Source organism: Phalacrocorax carbo, chromosome 1, assembly GCF_963921805.1.
Source record: "Phalacrocorax carbo chromosome 1, bPhaCar2.1, whole genome shotgun sequence".
Classification (NCBI taxonomy): domain Eukaryota; kingdom Metazoa; phylum Chordata; class Aves; order Suliformes; family Phalacrocoracidae; genus Phalacrocorax; species Phalacrocorax carbo.
Genome location: NC_087513.1, coordinates 17,670,983 through 17,687,947, shown reverse-complemented (window position 1 = coordinate 17,687,947; position 16,965 = coordinate 17,670,983). Strand labels below are relative to the sequence as shown.

At 49.4% G+C, this 16,965-nt stretch overlaps 1 protein-coding gene across 6 annotated transcripts in view; it reads left to right on the top strand.

The window, feature by feature from the left end:
- Positions 1-12,407: 12,407 nt before the first annotated feature.
- CELSR1 (cadherin EGF LAG seven-pass G-type receptor 1) overlaps positions 12,408-16,965 on the top strand; it is a 168,697-nt gene continuing 164,139 nt past the window's right edge. For 5 of the 6 annotated variants that reach the window (XM_064445453.1, XM_064445456.1, XM_064445457.1 and 2 more), the window contains exon 1: positions 12,409-16,106. In XM_064445453.1, the coding sequence (XP_064301523.1) occupies positions 12,923-16,106 (3,184 nt within the window). In that variant the 5' untranslated portion in view covers positions 12,409-12,922. Of the gene's footprint in view, positions 16,107-16,965 lie in introns of all 6 variants that reach the window. The other variant, XM_064445454.1, reaches the window with a different exon arrangement.

Here is a 16,965-nt window from a genome sequence, read left to right as displayed (position 1 = left end):
GCAGTTTTAATAGACTTTCCAGGTTTTCAAATACTTTTACTCAAAAGTACACTCAAAGGTTTGGGGGGGTTTTGTGGTTCGGTTTTGTTTAGTTTGGGGTGTTTTTTTTTTTGACTGCTGAATGAGCAGTTTTGTATGCTGTAATTATGGGGGAGAGCTGAACATCCACAACGCTGCTCCTCCAAGACAGGCATGGATTATAGGTAGTGTCATTCAACCTTTTACATGCAGAGTCTGTGGTGTAATGGGGTCCTGATCCACATGAGCTGCTGCAATATGGATAATAATAGGTACAGCTGATATATAAGGTCAAGAAAAGATTTATGTCATTGAAAGATCAGGATTGAATGCTGCTCCTGTACAGAGAATAAATTATACATGTAAATTTGGTCCTCAGCAGCCCAATACCTTACATTTGTTTGTTTCTTCTCCTTGTAAGTAATGCCTGAAAACTCATGAAAAGACCATGAATGTAATACAGATACTGCTGTGCATATTTAGTGTTTAATATCTTTGAGTTTTGGTGCTAACATTTGGCTCTTTTTTTAATAACACTTTCATAAGGCCAGACTTGAAAAATCTGTGACTTAGAGAACTCTCAAAAGACAAATTATTACATTTTCCACAGAAAAGAAAAAACACCTTATTCTAAAGAGCTTCACTGGATGGTCTTTGAGAGTCTTAACACTTACTCTACTGTTTCTATCTTTGTCTTGAAAGGTAGAGCAACTCTACCATGATTAATTTTTCATGGGTTCTGTAGGAAGGGATAATTAGAGTGTTCTTCGTACCTATTGTCTCCAACTGCTTTCTAATTAACTAATTGACTACAGAGCTAATGAGATTCAAAATTAATTTTTATATTTTAATTTGTCAAGACCTATTTTAAGAACCATGAATACAGATTGGCCAGAAGATTTCATTTTATGTCAATCAGACCCGTATTTTGGAAATACTGTTATATTATCACTTGGGTATCTATTTTGCAATGGCTTTTGCCTCTACCTGGTGGCTGGAAGATGAATTGCATGATTCCCAGTTTTTCTTTGGTGGGAGGCAGGCAGCCTTGTTGGATAAGATTATATAGAAACATGAAAAATACTCTAAGCTTTCATTATCTAAGGACTTTTTTTTTTTTCCCATTCCACAGTCGGGTCAAGAAACTATTGGAAAGGATAGGTAGTGTGGATATGTGAATAAATATATTCATCACAGCATCAGCGGTCATGACTCACATATCTGTAAGATTTCTTTGAAAGCATTGACAAGCGAGTGTCAACAGACAAGCAAAATCCTACAGATACAGTCAACTTGATTTTCAAAAGGCATTGGGGAAATCCTTCAACAGCAGCTCATAAAGTAGCTGCCATGGATTAAGAAAGAATGTCTTCATGTGAGCAAGCAATTGGCAAAAACCAGGAACACACTAGCAATATTCACAGGGAAGGGGAGTCCCAGCTGTACATAACTGTCCCAAGTAATAAGGATGAAAGTTACTGCAGCAGTTGCAAAAGGGTTTCAGAATACCCAGAAATCGGACTGCAAAGTGGCAGGTGAAAATTGCAGATAAAAGGTAGATAAGTTTAAGTCAAACCCATTAGCGAACCCAATTCTAATTTCCAATATGCAGAGATACAACCTGAACCAGCTATGGTAAATCAAAACATGATGTGCAGTTTAGGGCCCCCATCTCAAGGCAAATAAAATGAAAAAAAAACAAGTTACAGAAAACAGTTACAGCCATTAAACCTGAAAATAAATAATTGAGGGGGGACTATGATGGCTGCCCATGAAGTCCTGAGCAGTATGAGGAAAGCGAGCAGAGGGACTGTCTGAGGGTGTCTTAGACCCCGAGCAGGTGACAGATTCTACAGGGAGGGAAGGGGAAGGTTCTTCACACAACACGTGCTGAAGCTTCACAGCAGTTTGTGGGAGGATGCCAGAGTTTACAAGCCTCAGAAAGCAACCAGCCAAATTTGTGGAAGATAAATCCATTTGGCACTATTAAAAACAAAGGTATCATTTCTGGTCAGGAAGTCTTTGTACCACAAATGGTTGCAGTCTGCAAGCATTTTTGGGAAGCGCCAGTACCTGCTTGTCTTCTCCTTACACTCTGCCTGCAGGACCTGTTACTGGCCACCACCAGAGATGGGAACAAGCCAGGAAGCCTTCTGGTCTGCTTATTCTTGATTTTTATGTATCGCTCACATCCAGTACCTACCACGTTTGAGGAGAAACCCCAAAGGACACTAAGCATTTGCTGGAGCACATCTCATCTCCCACCAGATTACATTTCAAACCTCACCAGGAGCTGTTTATTTACAGGGTCTGTGCTAGGAATGGAGAAAGATAACCAGAAAAGCCTCAGCTAAATGTGAAAGAGGGCTAAAATCTTTTCCATTTTTAAGTCCATAGTGTACAACAAGTGTTACGCTGAGAAACTGCAACATATTCCCATAATACATGTACTTAAGGAGGATGTGTAGCATGCATAAGTCACCTTAATTCTGGCATACTCTCAAGAGCTTGACTTAGCAAAGGAAGTAATATTAACTTAATTTGATCTGTGTGTGTTTTTGGGTGAATCATTAATATGAATGATTTATAAAATCAGCAACACGCTACATTTGTGCTCATTTTGAGATGACTTTCCTTTATCAGACCCAGTGTGGCTCAAGCTGCCTGTTCTGTTCCTGTAAGTGCAGGCAAAGCCTGTGCCAAACACGAACACCGACCCATTGGAGGGTCCTGTCTGCCTGCATCCTTCGGTCAGACTGTGTCTCAGGGCAGCCAGTACTCCCACAGTGCTGAAACCCCACAGTGAGCACCGGTGCTTGGTGGATTCAGCCTGAGAGATGCTGAGCACTTGCTGCCATGGCCACCCCTCTTGCGGGCATGGTCCCCACTGCATGGCCAGCCTCTGGCAGCATCAAGAGCAAGGAGGCAGGTCTGTATGTCTTTCAGATATGCCTATGGGTGCCAGATAAACTCTTGCAACGACAGTGCTAATAACAGTGACACAGCAGCAATCCAGCCCAAGCAAGGAAGCTGGGCTCAGACCGCCAGCAGAAAACACGTCAGCTATGATTATCACATCCCAGTATATCTCACTTAGCAAAACTGTCAATGGGTAATTCAGCAATCTAAACGAACACTGCTGGTGAGGCCTGCCGGGGAGGTCCACCCAGCACTGTGTGGTTTTGATGCGCCAGCTGCTTCTGATAGAGCACTGCAGCGCTGCAAGTTCATGCCCTGAAGCAGTTCCAGTTGCCAGGATCCAGACTCCAAGGGAGAGGGAAAATCACAGAAAAATGCTTGATTAGGAGCCACATCTCTCGGATCACTCTGCCATCACCTCTGCACATCCACAGGAAACCTCTGTGTCCATACCTAGGTGATGAAGTGCAGGGACAGAGCAGATACTGGGCAGTTCTGGCACTTCCAGGTTTCACTGGCTCAGTATCGCAGGAGGGCAGGCTAGCTTGGCACAGGCTAACTACAAACCACTGACAACCATCCTGAGAAATTCAGTACCAGGTAGGAAGCCTAGCTGTGAGATTATTTCCATTTTCCAGCTTGTAGCCACTTTATATCTCATTAAGTCCTAAGAGAGTCTGGTTTCAGATGGGACCAGAAGAGAGGGAATGCTAAGTGATGATCCCTCCTGGCAGTCTTGACCCTCTCTTCTGTCCTGCCTCACTCCATCTTTCTTGCTCTGTTTTATCCTGCCCCTTCTCTGCTGCTTACTATGCTGTTTTGAATCACAGAATCACAAAACTATTGCAGTTGGAAGGAACCTCTGGGGCTCAGCTGGTCCAATCCCCTGCACAAGCAGGACCACCGATAGCAGGTTGCCCAGGGCCAAGTCCAGACGGCTTTTGAGTATCTCCAAGGATGGAGACCCCACAACCTCCCTGGGCAGCCTGTGCCAGTGCTTGGTCACCCTCACAGTGCAAAAGTGTTTCCTGATGTTCAGGTGGACCCTCCTGTGTTTCAGTTTGTCCCCACTGCCTCTGGTCCTGTCACTGGGCATCACCGAGAAGAGCCTGGCTCTATCATCTTTGCACCCTCCCTTTAGGTGTTTATATGTGTTTATAAGAATCTCCCCTTGAGCCTTCTCTTCTTCAGGCTGAACAGTCCCAGCTGTCTCAGCCTTTCCTCACAGGAGAGATGCTCCAGCCTCTCCATTGTCTCTGTGGCCCTTCACTGGACTCTCTCCAGTACGTCCATGACTCTCCTGTATTGGGGAGCCCAGAACTGGCCCCAGCACTCCAGCTGTGGCCTCCCCAGTGCTGAGCAGAGGGGAAGGATCACCTCCCTCCACCTGCTGGCAATACTTTGCCTAATGCAGCCCAGGATACTGTTAGCTTGCTTTGTGGAGAGGGCACATCACAGCATCACTGGCTCGGTAGTCCTGGCCTTGAGCACAGTAGGCCAAATTCCACTTTCAGCTATTCCCATGATTTAAGAAGATTTTCTGTTTCACAATTCAGAATTAATTTGGCTGCACTAGCTATGTCAGTATAACAGGGAAGGTAGAGAAGCAGAGGTTTTGCTCTGAGCTCATTTGTGGCAGACACATTCAGTATTACAGTTTGGCTGAAAAGACTTGCACAACCTCAAGAAAACCAAACTGTTGCTCACCAGAAGTAGCAAGGAAAATGAGGCAAAGAAACGAGCAGAAAACCTGATAAACAGCAGTTGCCTCCAGGAGAAAAATGCTGCAGAGCTCATCTGAGGAGAGAGGTTTCAGTGAAAGTACCCTAATAGCCACCAAGTTCCTACCTAATGGTTTAAAAAGGCTGACCCCTTCTCTATTTTAGAAAAATGCTCCCTTAGGGGTGAGCAAACGACCTGAATAGAATTACCTCTTCCAAACAAAAAGACCGAAGGCTTCCCTTCATCCCCTTTCCCAAGAAGCGACCCATTAGCACCCAGTGATATCCACACAAGAAGCTCAGCATCCCAACATTATGCCCCATAACTAAGCCAGGACCCTTCTCTGCCCCTGCCTGTGCTGACAGCTGGTTAAAATTTTCAGAGTAAGCCAATTTTGACAACGTTTTTCATTGGTGACTGTGGCAGCTGCAGGAATATTTTTAGTTCCAAGTCTCTCAACCTCCTCATAGTTCAGAAAATATTTTATCTTTTGCACTGTGGGTGGAAATGGAGATTAGCGCTTCCTGATGTTGCAGCAATGCTCCCTAGATGAGTAGCAGAGATGACGGTGGGAGTCTCAGCACTTTGCCCGTGGCCTGCAAAACCCAGGGGCACTCTGCATCTTCCTGATGTGACATGGCAGAAGGTGCAACTAATTGTAGAGACAGCAGCTAGGGGTGATGCTGCACACTCCAGAAGGAATGGTTAGAGATATTCCCAGAGGATTTTTTTCACCTGAAAGTGTATTTTCTGCCCCTGAGGACAAACAAATCATCAAGACAGCATTTATAGCTGTAGGTCAGCTCTGGAGAAGCAGGCAGGGTGTTATGGATCTGTTTTGGCTCTGCAGAGCCCTGTGCGTTTTCCCTGGGAACCATTGCTGTGGCAAGAGTGACGGTGGGATTTGAAACCAAAGTCACTCCATGAGAAGCTGTCTCATGTGTCTCCTGTTTCTTTGAGGACTGTGGGACCCATGTCTGTTGGTATAGGGAAGATCAGCCTGGCAGCAGCAGTAGGGATGAATTACAAGCCTGACAGCCTCACAACCTTCCCACTCCCCAGCCTGTGTGACCAGTGATTATTTTTGCCCTTTTTCCTGACTACAGCTTCCAGGCTACAACATCTGAAGATAAGGGTGTTTCAGGGAATGCCAGGCAGAATAAAAAATGACCCCTGGCTGTACCTGAGCAAGAAAGTGGGTACCCTTGTTTGCACATGGCTCATCCTCCCACAGCCACTGCCGTGCTGCTGGTGAGACTGCTGCATGCAGAGGGGCTCCAGCCGCTGCAAATAGGCTTGACCAATTTTACTCAAAGAGCAGAATTTGGACCGTTTCCCAGATTACAATTACCTATATATAAACATAATGATAATTATGCTACTTAACCAAGACCTCGGAGCGCAAAGCTGACAAGCGATGACAACTAAATTCATTAAGAGTGTGAATGTTCTTCCTCTCTTTTATGAAACATATTGATTGATCCCCAAAGAAATCCAACAACCAGACACATGATCTGCTAATAAGTGGTGAGCCCGGTGAAGGCTGCTGGAGAGGCAGGATAACCGATCCTCCCCAGGAAGAGCCTTGGTGCTATATAGCTAGTAGAAGAGCAGAAAAGTGGACCATTAAAACATTGCATTTTGAAAATGCAATATGTTTCATGCATTTGGAGTGAAACCTATTTTTTCACTTTATTTAGACAGGGAAATAAATCAGGGCAGGGGCTGTTCTTTGGCACAGAGGCCAACTGATATGGCATGGCTTGCACCCAGAGAAAAGCTCTTTTACCTTTCCCAACAAACACAGGGTAACCCCATCCACATTTCTCACTGGGCATGGTCCCAGGGCTGTGCCAAGCCCAGCCTGGCGTGGGCTGGCCGAGGGGGTGAGCTGGCATGGGACAAAGCTCAGCCTGAGAGCACAGCAGTGGTGCAACATGGCAGTCGTGCACCAGCACTCGGTCCTGACCCCTCTGGATGTCTGCAGGACGACAGGCTGTCTCTGCGTACCAGTCCCAGAACCAGAGAGAGTCTAGACTGGGGCCCGTCACAGTCTTACTGATGTTTTTTTATGCCATTTGGTATACTGATTTTTCAAACGCTTTCTATTTTTTCAGTCACAGGTGCCAAGCCCTAGGTATGATGACAAACACTCAGAAATATGTTACAAAATGCATCTACAAAAAAAAAAAATTACTCTTCCTAGGCTTCTTGGGAAAAGACAAAAAGGGATTGTGGTGCATGGTGTGCTTCCAGACCAGCACTAGAAACCAAGACTATATCTTCCCATTGAACTCTAGGTATGAAATAGCACTAAGAAAGGGGAAGAAATAGCAATGGCATAATACTTCATCTGCAGAAAATACAATGATTGAAAGACATGCTGAAGACCTACATCACCTTCTTGGTCTTTTTGCCGAGATAGCCACAAAGCCTCAAACCTCACCATTATCCGAGCAACCTGTTATGCTGCCTCCATATTCCCATGTTAAGCATTTCAGTTGATGTTTTTATTTTTCCAACAGGTCAAATAATCCCCTGCCTGCAAGTGTTTCATTACAGTTGCGTGCTTCCTCCCCTAACAGTCTGAAATACCTTGTCTTTGAATGTTGTTGAACTTCTGGAAAAGGAACAGTTCAGACCAAAGTCACAGTGTCCTTGCTTTCACTCTGCCTCCATGCCCATCCACCAGCAGCTCTTTAAATACTCTTTCATAAGCAGTTGAAAGAGTTTCTCGTGATGGTTTTCCTGAGCAAATGTTACTGTGTCCAAGGAGCACATGGCAAGCTTATGGAAAACAGGCTACAAAGCCCCACTGCCAGGAAAGAGCTGAACAGAAAGGTGACTGAGTGTGTAGTTGTTACAAAAATAGCCAGGACTGTTGAATCTAATGACATCAAATCTAAGATGCCTCTGGAGGGATGAAGAATATCATGATGCTGAGCGAGTGGGCAATAAAATGGCAGATGATATTCAGTGCTGATAAGAACAAAATAAGGGAGATTGGAGGAAAAAGCCTAATCACGTCTCTATGTAAACCATAAAAAGTTCAAAAAATATTATCTGTAGACCTGGACTTTCCGCTCCACTTACTTGAACTGGATCATTAATCTCAGGTTTTGTACACTATTTTGTTACAGAATTTGTTCCAGAACTTGTTAGTTTGTAGAACTACATTTCCGATGCACTAGCCTCTGCATCACTCTTCCCATAAATAAAAGTTGAGCTGTATTCAGCTTTTATTTGCTCTTGGCCACCGTGCAATTTTTTGCTCTTCTGTTGGTTTGTTTGTCTGTTTGCATGTTGCAACTAGTGGAGCCTTTAGCTAATGTAACTGAGGAGGGAAAAAAATACCCAAACCAATTTAGAGTGAGGAAATTCACAGGCAGTGTTTGAGAAGGGTGGAGCTGAGCTCCTTAGGGTAAATTATAAATGGATGGCATTAAGTCCATTAAGGAAATAAACAAGTTCCAACACTGAATCACTGCTATCTCCACCAAGGATTTTAAAAGAAGCAACAGTATGATTGGCTACAACCAAACTCGCTGTCTAAGAGCTCTAAATTGTTTCTTCTCTTTCTACAAAAGAGAAGCTACATACAGCCATAAAGCCTTCAACATCATTCCTGCAATAAGGATCCCATCATTTTGGAATCTGTTCTTGGCTTTAAGAATAATGAACATTAGCAATAAAAGTATTTTCTGAAACGTTTCCAAACCCATGTGGTTCCTGCAATAGGTGAAGGTTCAAGTTTCACCTTATGGAGCTCAAACTAATTCTTTTATTCTTAAAATAAACTCAGATGAAACATTAAAATAAAAATTTTTTTTGTTCATTTGAGCTTTTTTTGGGCTGGACGTGGAACAGATTCGTAGAGGGATCGGAAGTCCAAACGCCTGTTCAGAGAGCAACTTGTTATCATGCTTTCTTTCTGTAGAGGTTGGAGAAATTGTCTAAAATCCTGGTTTTATCCAAGATTTTTAAATTCACTAGAATGACACTGGGACTCAGCTCCAGTCCTGGGACCAGTTTACATGCTGTGCTGGGACGAGGCCTCCTGCGGGTGCTTTGGGCAGATGAGCACCCCTCTGTGGTGCCCAGCCCCAGAGAACCAGGGACAAGTCAGCCAGGGCAGCACCGGGCTCCCACCTGGCTCCTGCCATGGGCGGGGGGCACATCAGAGCAAGGCTCACCTCCGAAGTTGTGGAATTCTTCTTAGCTTGCCCCTGTCTTTTTTGGTTAGACTTTGCGTGGGATCTCAGAATACTGACCTCTGCTGATGTGCGCTCCCAGACCCAACCTTGAGGGTAGGATATAACAGCAACCAGCACAGGTAGCCTAAAAACAAGCAAGTTGTTTGTTATCCGGATTTCTTTTTTTCATGTCAATTTCAATGCAATATGTTGTCAATTTATTTGAAATCACGGCTAATAAATAATGTTCCCCTCCAGAACCTAGTTTTGTTCACTTCTAACGTGTGGCACAAAACTTCTAGTTTCTTTCCAGGTGCTGGAAAATTGGAAGGTTGAAGAATAAAGTGTGGTTAAAGGCTGCTTTACTGCTGCCTGTTGTGGTTTCTCAGATTATTTTCTCAAAGCATTACTTCAGCAGGAATAGATCACCGGTGCATTTGTGAAGTAAATAAACGCTGTTATGAATGCGTGTTACATGTATTAGTTTATGTTAACACTATGTATACAGAGATCCTGTACAAGATACAGTTTGCGCTGCATCGATGCCTAAATGTGAGGATAATTTTCCTTCTCGTGCATTACTTCCCCCCAAACAAGAGTTTAGAAGATAAAACCACTGGTTGGTGGGGTGGAGGACACGCTACAGAATAATCTTTTTGCAATATACCTCACAAATCCCATGACAAAAACATTTTCACCACTCTTATTCTTTGAAGTGAACCATTTGTAACACAGCATTACTGAACACAAATTTTTCTTTCCTCCAAGTACTGATGGCCCAAGGTGAGATAAGCTCTCTCCTTCCAGAGAAGCACCTCCTCCGCCGGGGTGGATGTTACACTGAAGCGCTTCATTCCCCAAAATGTGATTGGCTCTAGATGCAGGCAACCCCAGCTCTGCATTCCTCTTCCTCCGGGCCACAGATCTCACAGCAGAGTTTCAATTAAGGAATGATTCTTGGTCTCTTCCCTGGTCTCATAAACTTCATGTTTTAAGAAAATCCCTTAAAGTTTAATTATTTTTTTTTTAAGAGCTGAGCACTGAACTTTTTTCCTTTTTTTAGCTTCTCAGTTTTGTTTTAAATTCACTTTGGAAAGAAACTCGAAATACTTCACTCCCGGACAAGTCGAAACAGAGCATTTTTTGAACTGTGAAATGAGTATGTCGTCGATTGGTACCAAGGAAACAAAGGGTCAGGCAAAACCTCACCCACTTGCATATTTTTGTGGCTGTCGCCCATCATGGTGATGTCAGTGTGATTTCTTCTATAGGAGAGGGCAGCTTATAGCAGAAAATCTGCAGAAACAGTCCCAAAGGGAGTATCTGATTTTCATAGAAGGATCAGACTTCATTGAAACCCTGCCTGTTGAAACACAAGACACATGTAATTCTGATTCTCCTCTGCACCTTCAGTTGCCTTTACCAACCGTTTGGTTTTGCCATTGCCTTCTCCAACTCTTCCTGACCCACAGAAGCAGCGGCAGAGGCGGATCACGCCAGCCCCGACCTCTGTCCAAGCTGCGACCCCTGTTTCTGTACGGAGCGATATGGGAACAGGCGTGAGACATCTCACCACTGCCTGTGTGTCTGAACACGTCAAATAACCAACATGTCAAATAACCCACTCCTTTCATGAGGGCAACGAGTCGGCCTTCAATACTGTATTCACCATTTGCATTTAAAATATATTTTTACAGTAAAATTACATGCCAAGTTGTGTAACGCATGAAAGGAACAATAGGGACTATGCAATTAATGAGAAAACGGTGAAATATGTCAGATAACCAAGACAAAATTAACTGAAAATAGAGGGCAAGTCACGCAAACAGGAATGGGATGGAATAATCAGCCAGGAATAGGATGTGTAATTATGCACGTAATTGGTTTCATCCAGATGCCTTTACAATACCTCCCCTTTCCAGACTCATGGATATTGCCTCTTCTTGCAATAAAATGGAAAGAAAAAAGTTTGAGCTGTCTTTTCTTGCAATCTGTTTAATCTAATAGAAACTCTGGAAACGTACACAGATCTCACTTTTAAAAAGATGCAGAGAAGGATTTTTTGTAACAAAAGCTTATTTTTCAGAGCATTGGCATTAAGCATCACAGCAAGGAAATGTAGAGAGAGGTGAGGAAAAGATGGACTTAAAGTAGGGCTTTCTTACACAGATCCCAGGTTAATATTGGTATGATTTAACCCAGCTACAGAGTGAGCTGCTTGGCTTTCGGAGTGTAAAACAGATCACCACATCCACTCAGACTTGTTTAATTTTTTTAAGACCTATTTCTTTCCTCTTCCTTTTCACGAGCTATCATTTTCGTCGGAGGATCTGAAAAACCAGCTAGGCTTCTAAATTCCATTAAAAAAAATTCTAATTGAGTAAAGCTGAATCAGCTAAACATCTTCCAAAACTGCAATTTATAAAGCTTTTTCCCCCCTGACAGACATCTTGGCAATAATCCAGGTGGGGTTTTCCCTCCCTTGCAATAATGCAGTTCCGGGGATGAAAGCAGTTGAAAGAACCTGTTTTTTTCACAGCCTTCTTGTAAGTGTTGAAAAGCCCGAACTGACAGTAACAGACCGCTCTGAAAGCTGCCTTCCAGCTCCAACGCGGCACAGCGTTTTGCAAAACCCCAGTCGGCAACCTTTGGCGGCTTACTGCTCGCCGCCCCCCGGGCTTCTTTGGACGGAAAGCTCTTGCGCCCGAGCTCCTGGAGGTCAGCAGGGGTGCGGTGGGGCGACGCGCCCCACCGGGGGGCGACCCGCGCGGCCGCTCCCGCGGGCGGCTCCGCGTCCCGCGCCCTGCCCGCCGCACCCGCAAGAGGACGCTGCAGCCGCGGGGATGAGGGCTCGGCCCGGGCGCGCCGCGCCGGCGCGCGCGGGAGAGGCGAAAACCTGAACCGATATAACGCGTTAGGCGTAAATTCATAGAACTGACATTCTAATGACACGAGGGGCTTGGCTTTGCTTCTTCCCACAAGCTACCTAAGTTTGCGTCTTGTATATAATTATTTGCAATAGCCCCAAAGAAATCTTTGACTCAAGGCTCCGGGTCCTGCCGGCTGTTTTGCGCGGTTCAAAGCGGGAGCGTGTCGGCGAAGCCCACCGCCGGGGCGCAGGGCAGCCCCTCGGCCGGGCAGAGGGCGCGGGCTTCGCCCTGAAAGGTAATTTCGCTCTGTTTCTCCCTCCACAGGGAGAACGAAAAGAAAAAAAAAAAATCAGTTTAACTTTGTTCTGGGCGACGGACCGGGGACGACAGGTGGCTGCTGGGAGGGGGGGCTGCTGTGACCCGCAGCACCCCTCGGAGCACCCGGTCTGGCGGGGACAGCGGGGCTGCAGCAGCGGTACCTGCTCCGCCGCCCCCCGCCGGGGAGGGCAGCGCTGCCGGGGCCGGGCCGGGGCCACGGCTGGGGCCGGGGCCGACCGCCGACAGGCGCCGGGCGGCGGGGCGGGAGCCCCGCGGGGAGGGACCCGGCCCGGCCCCCGCCGCCGCCGCCGCCGCCCGGGAGGGGCCGGGCGGGGCCGCAGGAAACCCCGCCCCGGGCAGCGCCCGCCGCGCTCCGCGCAGCCTGCGCCGCTCAGCGCCGCCGCGGAGCCCGGCGGAGCGGAGCGGAGCGGGGCGGCAGGAGCGGGACGGGACGGGACACGGGGTGGCTCCGCTGCGTCGCGCAGCCACGCGAGACCGCGTCGCCCGTGGGTCGACCCCGCCGCTGGGGGGGACTTCGGAATTTAATTTTCTTTTTTTTTTTTTTTTTTTTTTTTTTTGGCGACGGAGACGAGCAGCAGGTTTATGCTAATCACCCTCTCGGGAGCGGCAGTGGGAGGAGGAGGAGGAGGAGAGGAGCCATTTTGAACTCACTTCAAAGTTTAAGGTGGAAAAGTTGGAGCTCTCCAGCCCGCTGCCCGGGGACGGGGCGCGGGGCCGGCGGAGCCCGGGCGGCGGCGGCGCGGGGCGGGGGGAGCGGGGCCGAGCCGGCGGCTGATGGATGAGGGCGGGCGGGCAGCCCGGCGGGTGGATGGATTGTGCGGCAGCCCTCTGCCCGGCACCGCTGCCCGCTGAGCCCCGGAGATGCTGCGGCTGTCCGCCGCCGCCTGCGTGTCCTGGGCCGCGCTGCTCTGCGCCCTGGCGCCGGCGGGCGGCGGGGAGCTGCGGCCGCCCCGCGCCGCCCCGCTCCTCCACCTGCCCCCGGGGGCGGCGGGGCGCCGCGCCGCCCCCGATCCGCCGGCGGTGCCGCCCGCCGGGCGCCTGAGGGCGGCGGGGGCCGCGCTGCGCCGCGCTCCGCCCGCCGAGCCCCGCGCCGGCCCCGGCCCCGGCCCCGGCCCGCGGCACGGCCGGCGGGGGGCGGCCGCCGAGCCCCGCGGAGCCGCCGGCGGCTGCACCCTGCTGCCGCGGGAGGAGGGCGCCGGGCGGCGAGCGGCGCGGCGGGCGCGAAGCCCCAACAGCCCCCCGCAGTTCCAGCTGCCCAGCTACCAGGTCTCCATCGCCGAGAACGAGCCGGCCGGCACGCCGGTCATCGTGCTGCGGGCCCAGGACCCCGACGAGGGGGAAGCCGGCCGGCTGACGTACTCCATGGAGGCGCTCTTCGACGAGCGCTCCAATGACTACTTCTCCATCGATGCCGAGACGGGCGGCGTGGTCACCGCCCGCAGCCTCGACCGAGAGACCAAGGACACCCATGTGCTGAAGGTGACCGCCTCCGACCACGGCTCCCCACGCCGCCGCTCGGCCACCACCTATCTGACAGTGACCGTGAGCGACACCAACGACCATGAGCCGGTGTTTGAGCAGCCCGAGTACCGGGAGAGCATCCGGGAGAACCTGGAGGTGGGTTACGAGGTGCTGACCATCCGTGCCACCGATGGCGATGCCCCAGCCAATGCCAACATGCTTTACCGCCTGCTGGAGCCGGGAGCTGGTGACGGGGTCTTCGAGATCGACCCGCGCTCCGGGGTTGTGAGGACGCGAGCCCCAGTGGACCGTGAGGAGGTCTCCGAGTACCACCTGGTGGTGGAAGCCAATGACCAGGGCAAGGATCCGGGACCACGCAGCGCCACGGCTATGGTGCACATCACCGTCGAGGATGAGAACGACAACTACCCTCAGTTCAGCGAGAAACGCTATCTGGTCCAAGTGCCAGAGGACGCCCCAGTCAACAGCCAGATACTGCAGGTGCAGGCCACAGATCGGGACCGGGGTAGCAATGCCCAGGTGCACTACAGCATTGTGAGCGGCAACCTGAAAGGCCAGTTCTACATCCACTCTTTTTCTGGTGCCATTGACCTGATCAACCCTCTGGATTATGAGACTATTCGGGAGTACACGCTCCGGATCAAAGCCCAGGATGGGGGCAGGCCTCCCCTGATCAACTCCAGCGGCATGGTGTCGGTGCAGGTCGTGGACGTGAATGACAATGCCCCCATCTTTGTGAGCACTCCCTTCCAGGCCACGGTGCTGGAGAACGTTCCTCTGGGCTACTCAGTGCTGCACATCCAGGCCGTGGACGCTGACTCTGGGGAGAACGCCCGCCTGGAGTACAAACTCATAGAGATGGCACCCTCCACCGGAGGTGCCCCTGTAGCAGCTGACGCTGGGTTTCCTTTTCAGATCAACAACAGTACGGGGTGGATCACAGTGGCTGCAGAGCTAGATCGAGAGACTGTGGAGAACTATCACTTTGGGGTGGAAGCCAGGGATCATGGCGTGCCAGTCATGACTTCCTCAGCCAGCGTGTCCATCACTGTCTTGGACGTGAACGACAACAACCCCACCTTCACAGAGAAGGTGTATCACCTCAGACTGAATGAGGATGCGGCTGTGGGCAGCAGTGTCCTGACCCTGACAGCAGTGGACAGGGACGTTAACAGTGTTGTGACTTACCAGATCACTAGTGGCAACACCAGGAACCGTTTTGCCATCACCAGTCAGAGCGGAGGGGGGCTGATCACACTGGCCTTGCCCCTGGATTACAAGCAAGAAAGGCAGTATGTGCTCACAGTCACTGCCTCTGACGGCACTCGCTTTGACACCGTCCAGGTCTTCATCAATGTCACGGATGCCAACACGCACCGCCCAGTCTTCCAGAGCTCCCACTACACAGTGAGCGTCAGCGAGGACAAGCCCATCGGCACCTCTATTGTCACCATCAGTGCCACCGATGAAGACACGGGGGAGAACGCGAGAATCACTTACATTTTGGACGATAATATCCCCCAGTTCCGCATCGACCCTGACACAGGCACCATCACCACCCTGATGGAGCTGGACTATGAGGACCAGGCCTCCTATACGTTGGCCATTACAGCCCATGACAATGGCATCCCCCAGAAATCAGACACGACCTATGTTGAGATCCTCATCCTGGATGCCAATGACAATGCACCCCGCTTCCTGCGCGACCGCTACCAGGGCTCAGTTTTTGAGGATGTGCCGCTCTCCACCAGTGTCCTGCAGCTGTCTGCCACTGACCGTGACTCAGGCCTCAATGGCCGTCTCCTCTACACATTCCAAGGTGGTGATGATGGAGATGGAGACTTCTACATCGAGCCCACTTCTGGAGTGATACGCACACTGCGTAAGTTGGACCGCGAGAATGTGGCTGTCTACAGCCTGCGGGCCTTCGCTGTGGACAGGGGCAGCCCACCGCTGAAAGCCTCTGTGGATATCCAAGTGACCGTGCTGGACATCAATGACAACCCCCCTGTCTTTGAAAAGGATGAATTTGACATCTTCGTGGAGGAGAACAGCCCTGTAGGCTCTATTGTGGCACGAATCAGTGCAGCTGACCCTGACGAGGGGACCAATGCACAGATCATGTACCAGATTGTAGAGGGGAACATCCCTGAGGTCTTCCAGCTGGACTTGCTCAATGGAGACCTCACAGCCCTGATGGACCTGGATTATGAGAGCCGGACAGAGTACGTAATCGTGGTGCAGGCTACTTCTGCCCCTCTTGTGAGCCGGGCAACAGTGCACATCCGCCTCCTGGATCAGAACGATAACCCGCCTGTGCTGCAGGACTTCCAGATCCTCTTCAACAACTACGTGACCAACAAGTCTAACAGCTTCCCCTCTGGCGTGATTGGCAAGATCCCAGCTCATGATCCCGATGTGTCTGACAGCCTGGCCTACACCTTTGTGCAAGGCAATGATTTAAACTTGCTCCTTTTGGACTCTGCCACCGGGGAACTCAAACTCAGTCGCGATCTGGACAACAACAGACCCCTGGAAGCCCTCATGAAAGTGTCAGTCTCAGGTAAGCATGCGTTCGAGGCTCATAAAGTGCGTAATTCTGCTTGTCAGACCAGTACGGGGGCATGGGCAGAAATAACCCACTTGCAGTTTAGCGCGCAGCTATCGGTTTCCCAAGGCAGCAATTTATCTGTGAAATTTTTGGAGAGGAACCACAAAAATGTATCAAGCCCATGTGCTGTGGATTGAAGTGGTGCATTGAAATTGTTTAGTAAATGTAGGTCACAAGGGTAAATAAATATGTGTGTGCGTGGATGGGTATATACTCCCTCAGTTGAGGTGGTACCTGGGCGGAAGGTTTTCTGATGTGGTTGAATAGAGGTAATAAATGAAGTAACTTGCAAAGATGTAAGGAATGCACATGAATCTGTAATGCTGCCTCCCCTCCCTTGTTTTTTCCCTCTTAGGGGGGGAAGAAAAAAGTTGAGGTTTGGTATCTCTACTTTTTTAGCAACAAAACATGTTTAGTTCCTTCTGCATCCCAGAGGTTTGTCTGGCAGGTCCTTGGACCTCAGACCAGTCTTCTGCTGGCGTGGCCCGGTGGATGTGACGCTGGTGGAGCTGCGCTGGTTTGCATTGCTGGTGTGTGTTCCTGTGGGAAATGGCGACACTGAAAGCAGTGACTTATGGCTGTGTGATAGCTGTGTAACGCTGCTAATGGCACTGGAGTTGCTTTAGTAGAGCTAGGGGCAGGTGCTGGCCAAATAGAGCCCCCAAATCAGCGCTGTTGGGGGGAGAGAGGGGTACTGTGCCATTAACTTCCTCAGAGAATTTGTGTCTCTGTGTCTGTGAAGACTGTTCGATATCGTCCAGCGTATACTGTTATATGAGCACATATATGGTCTTAGGATATAATTCTTTTT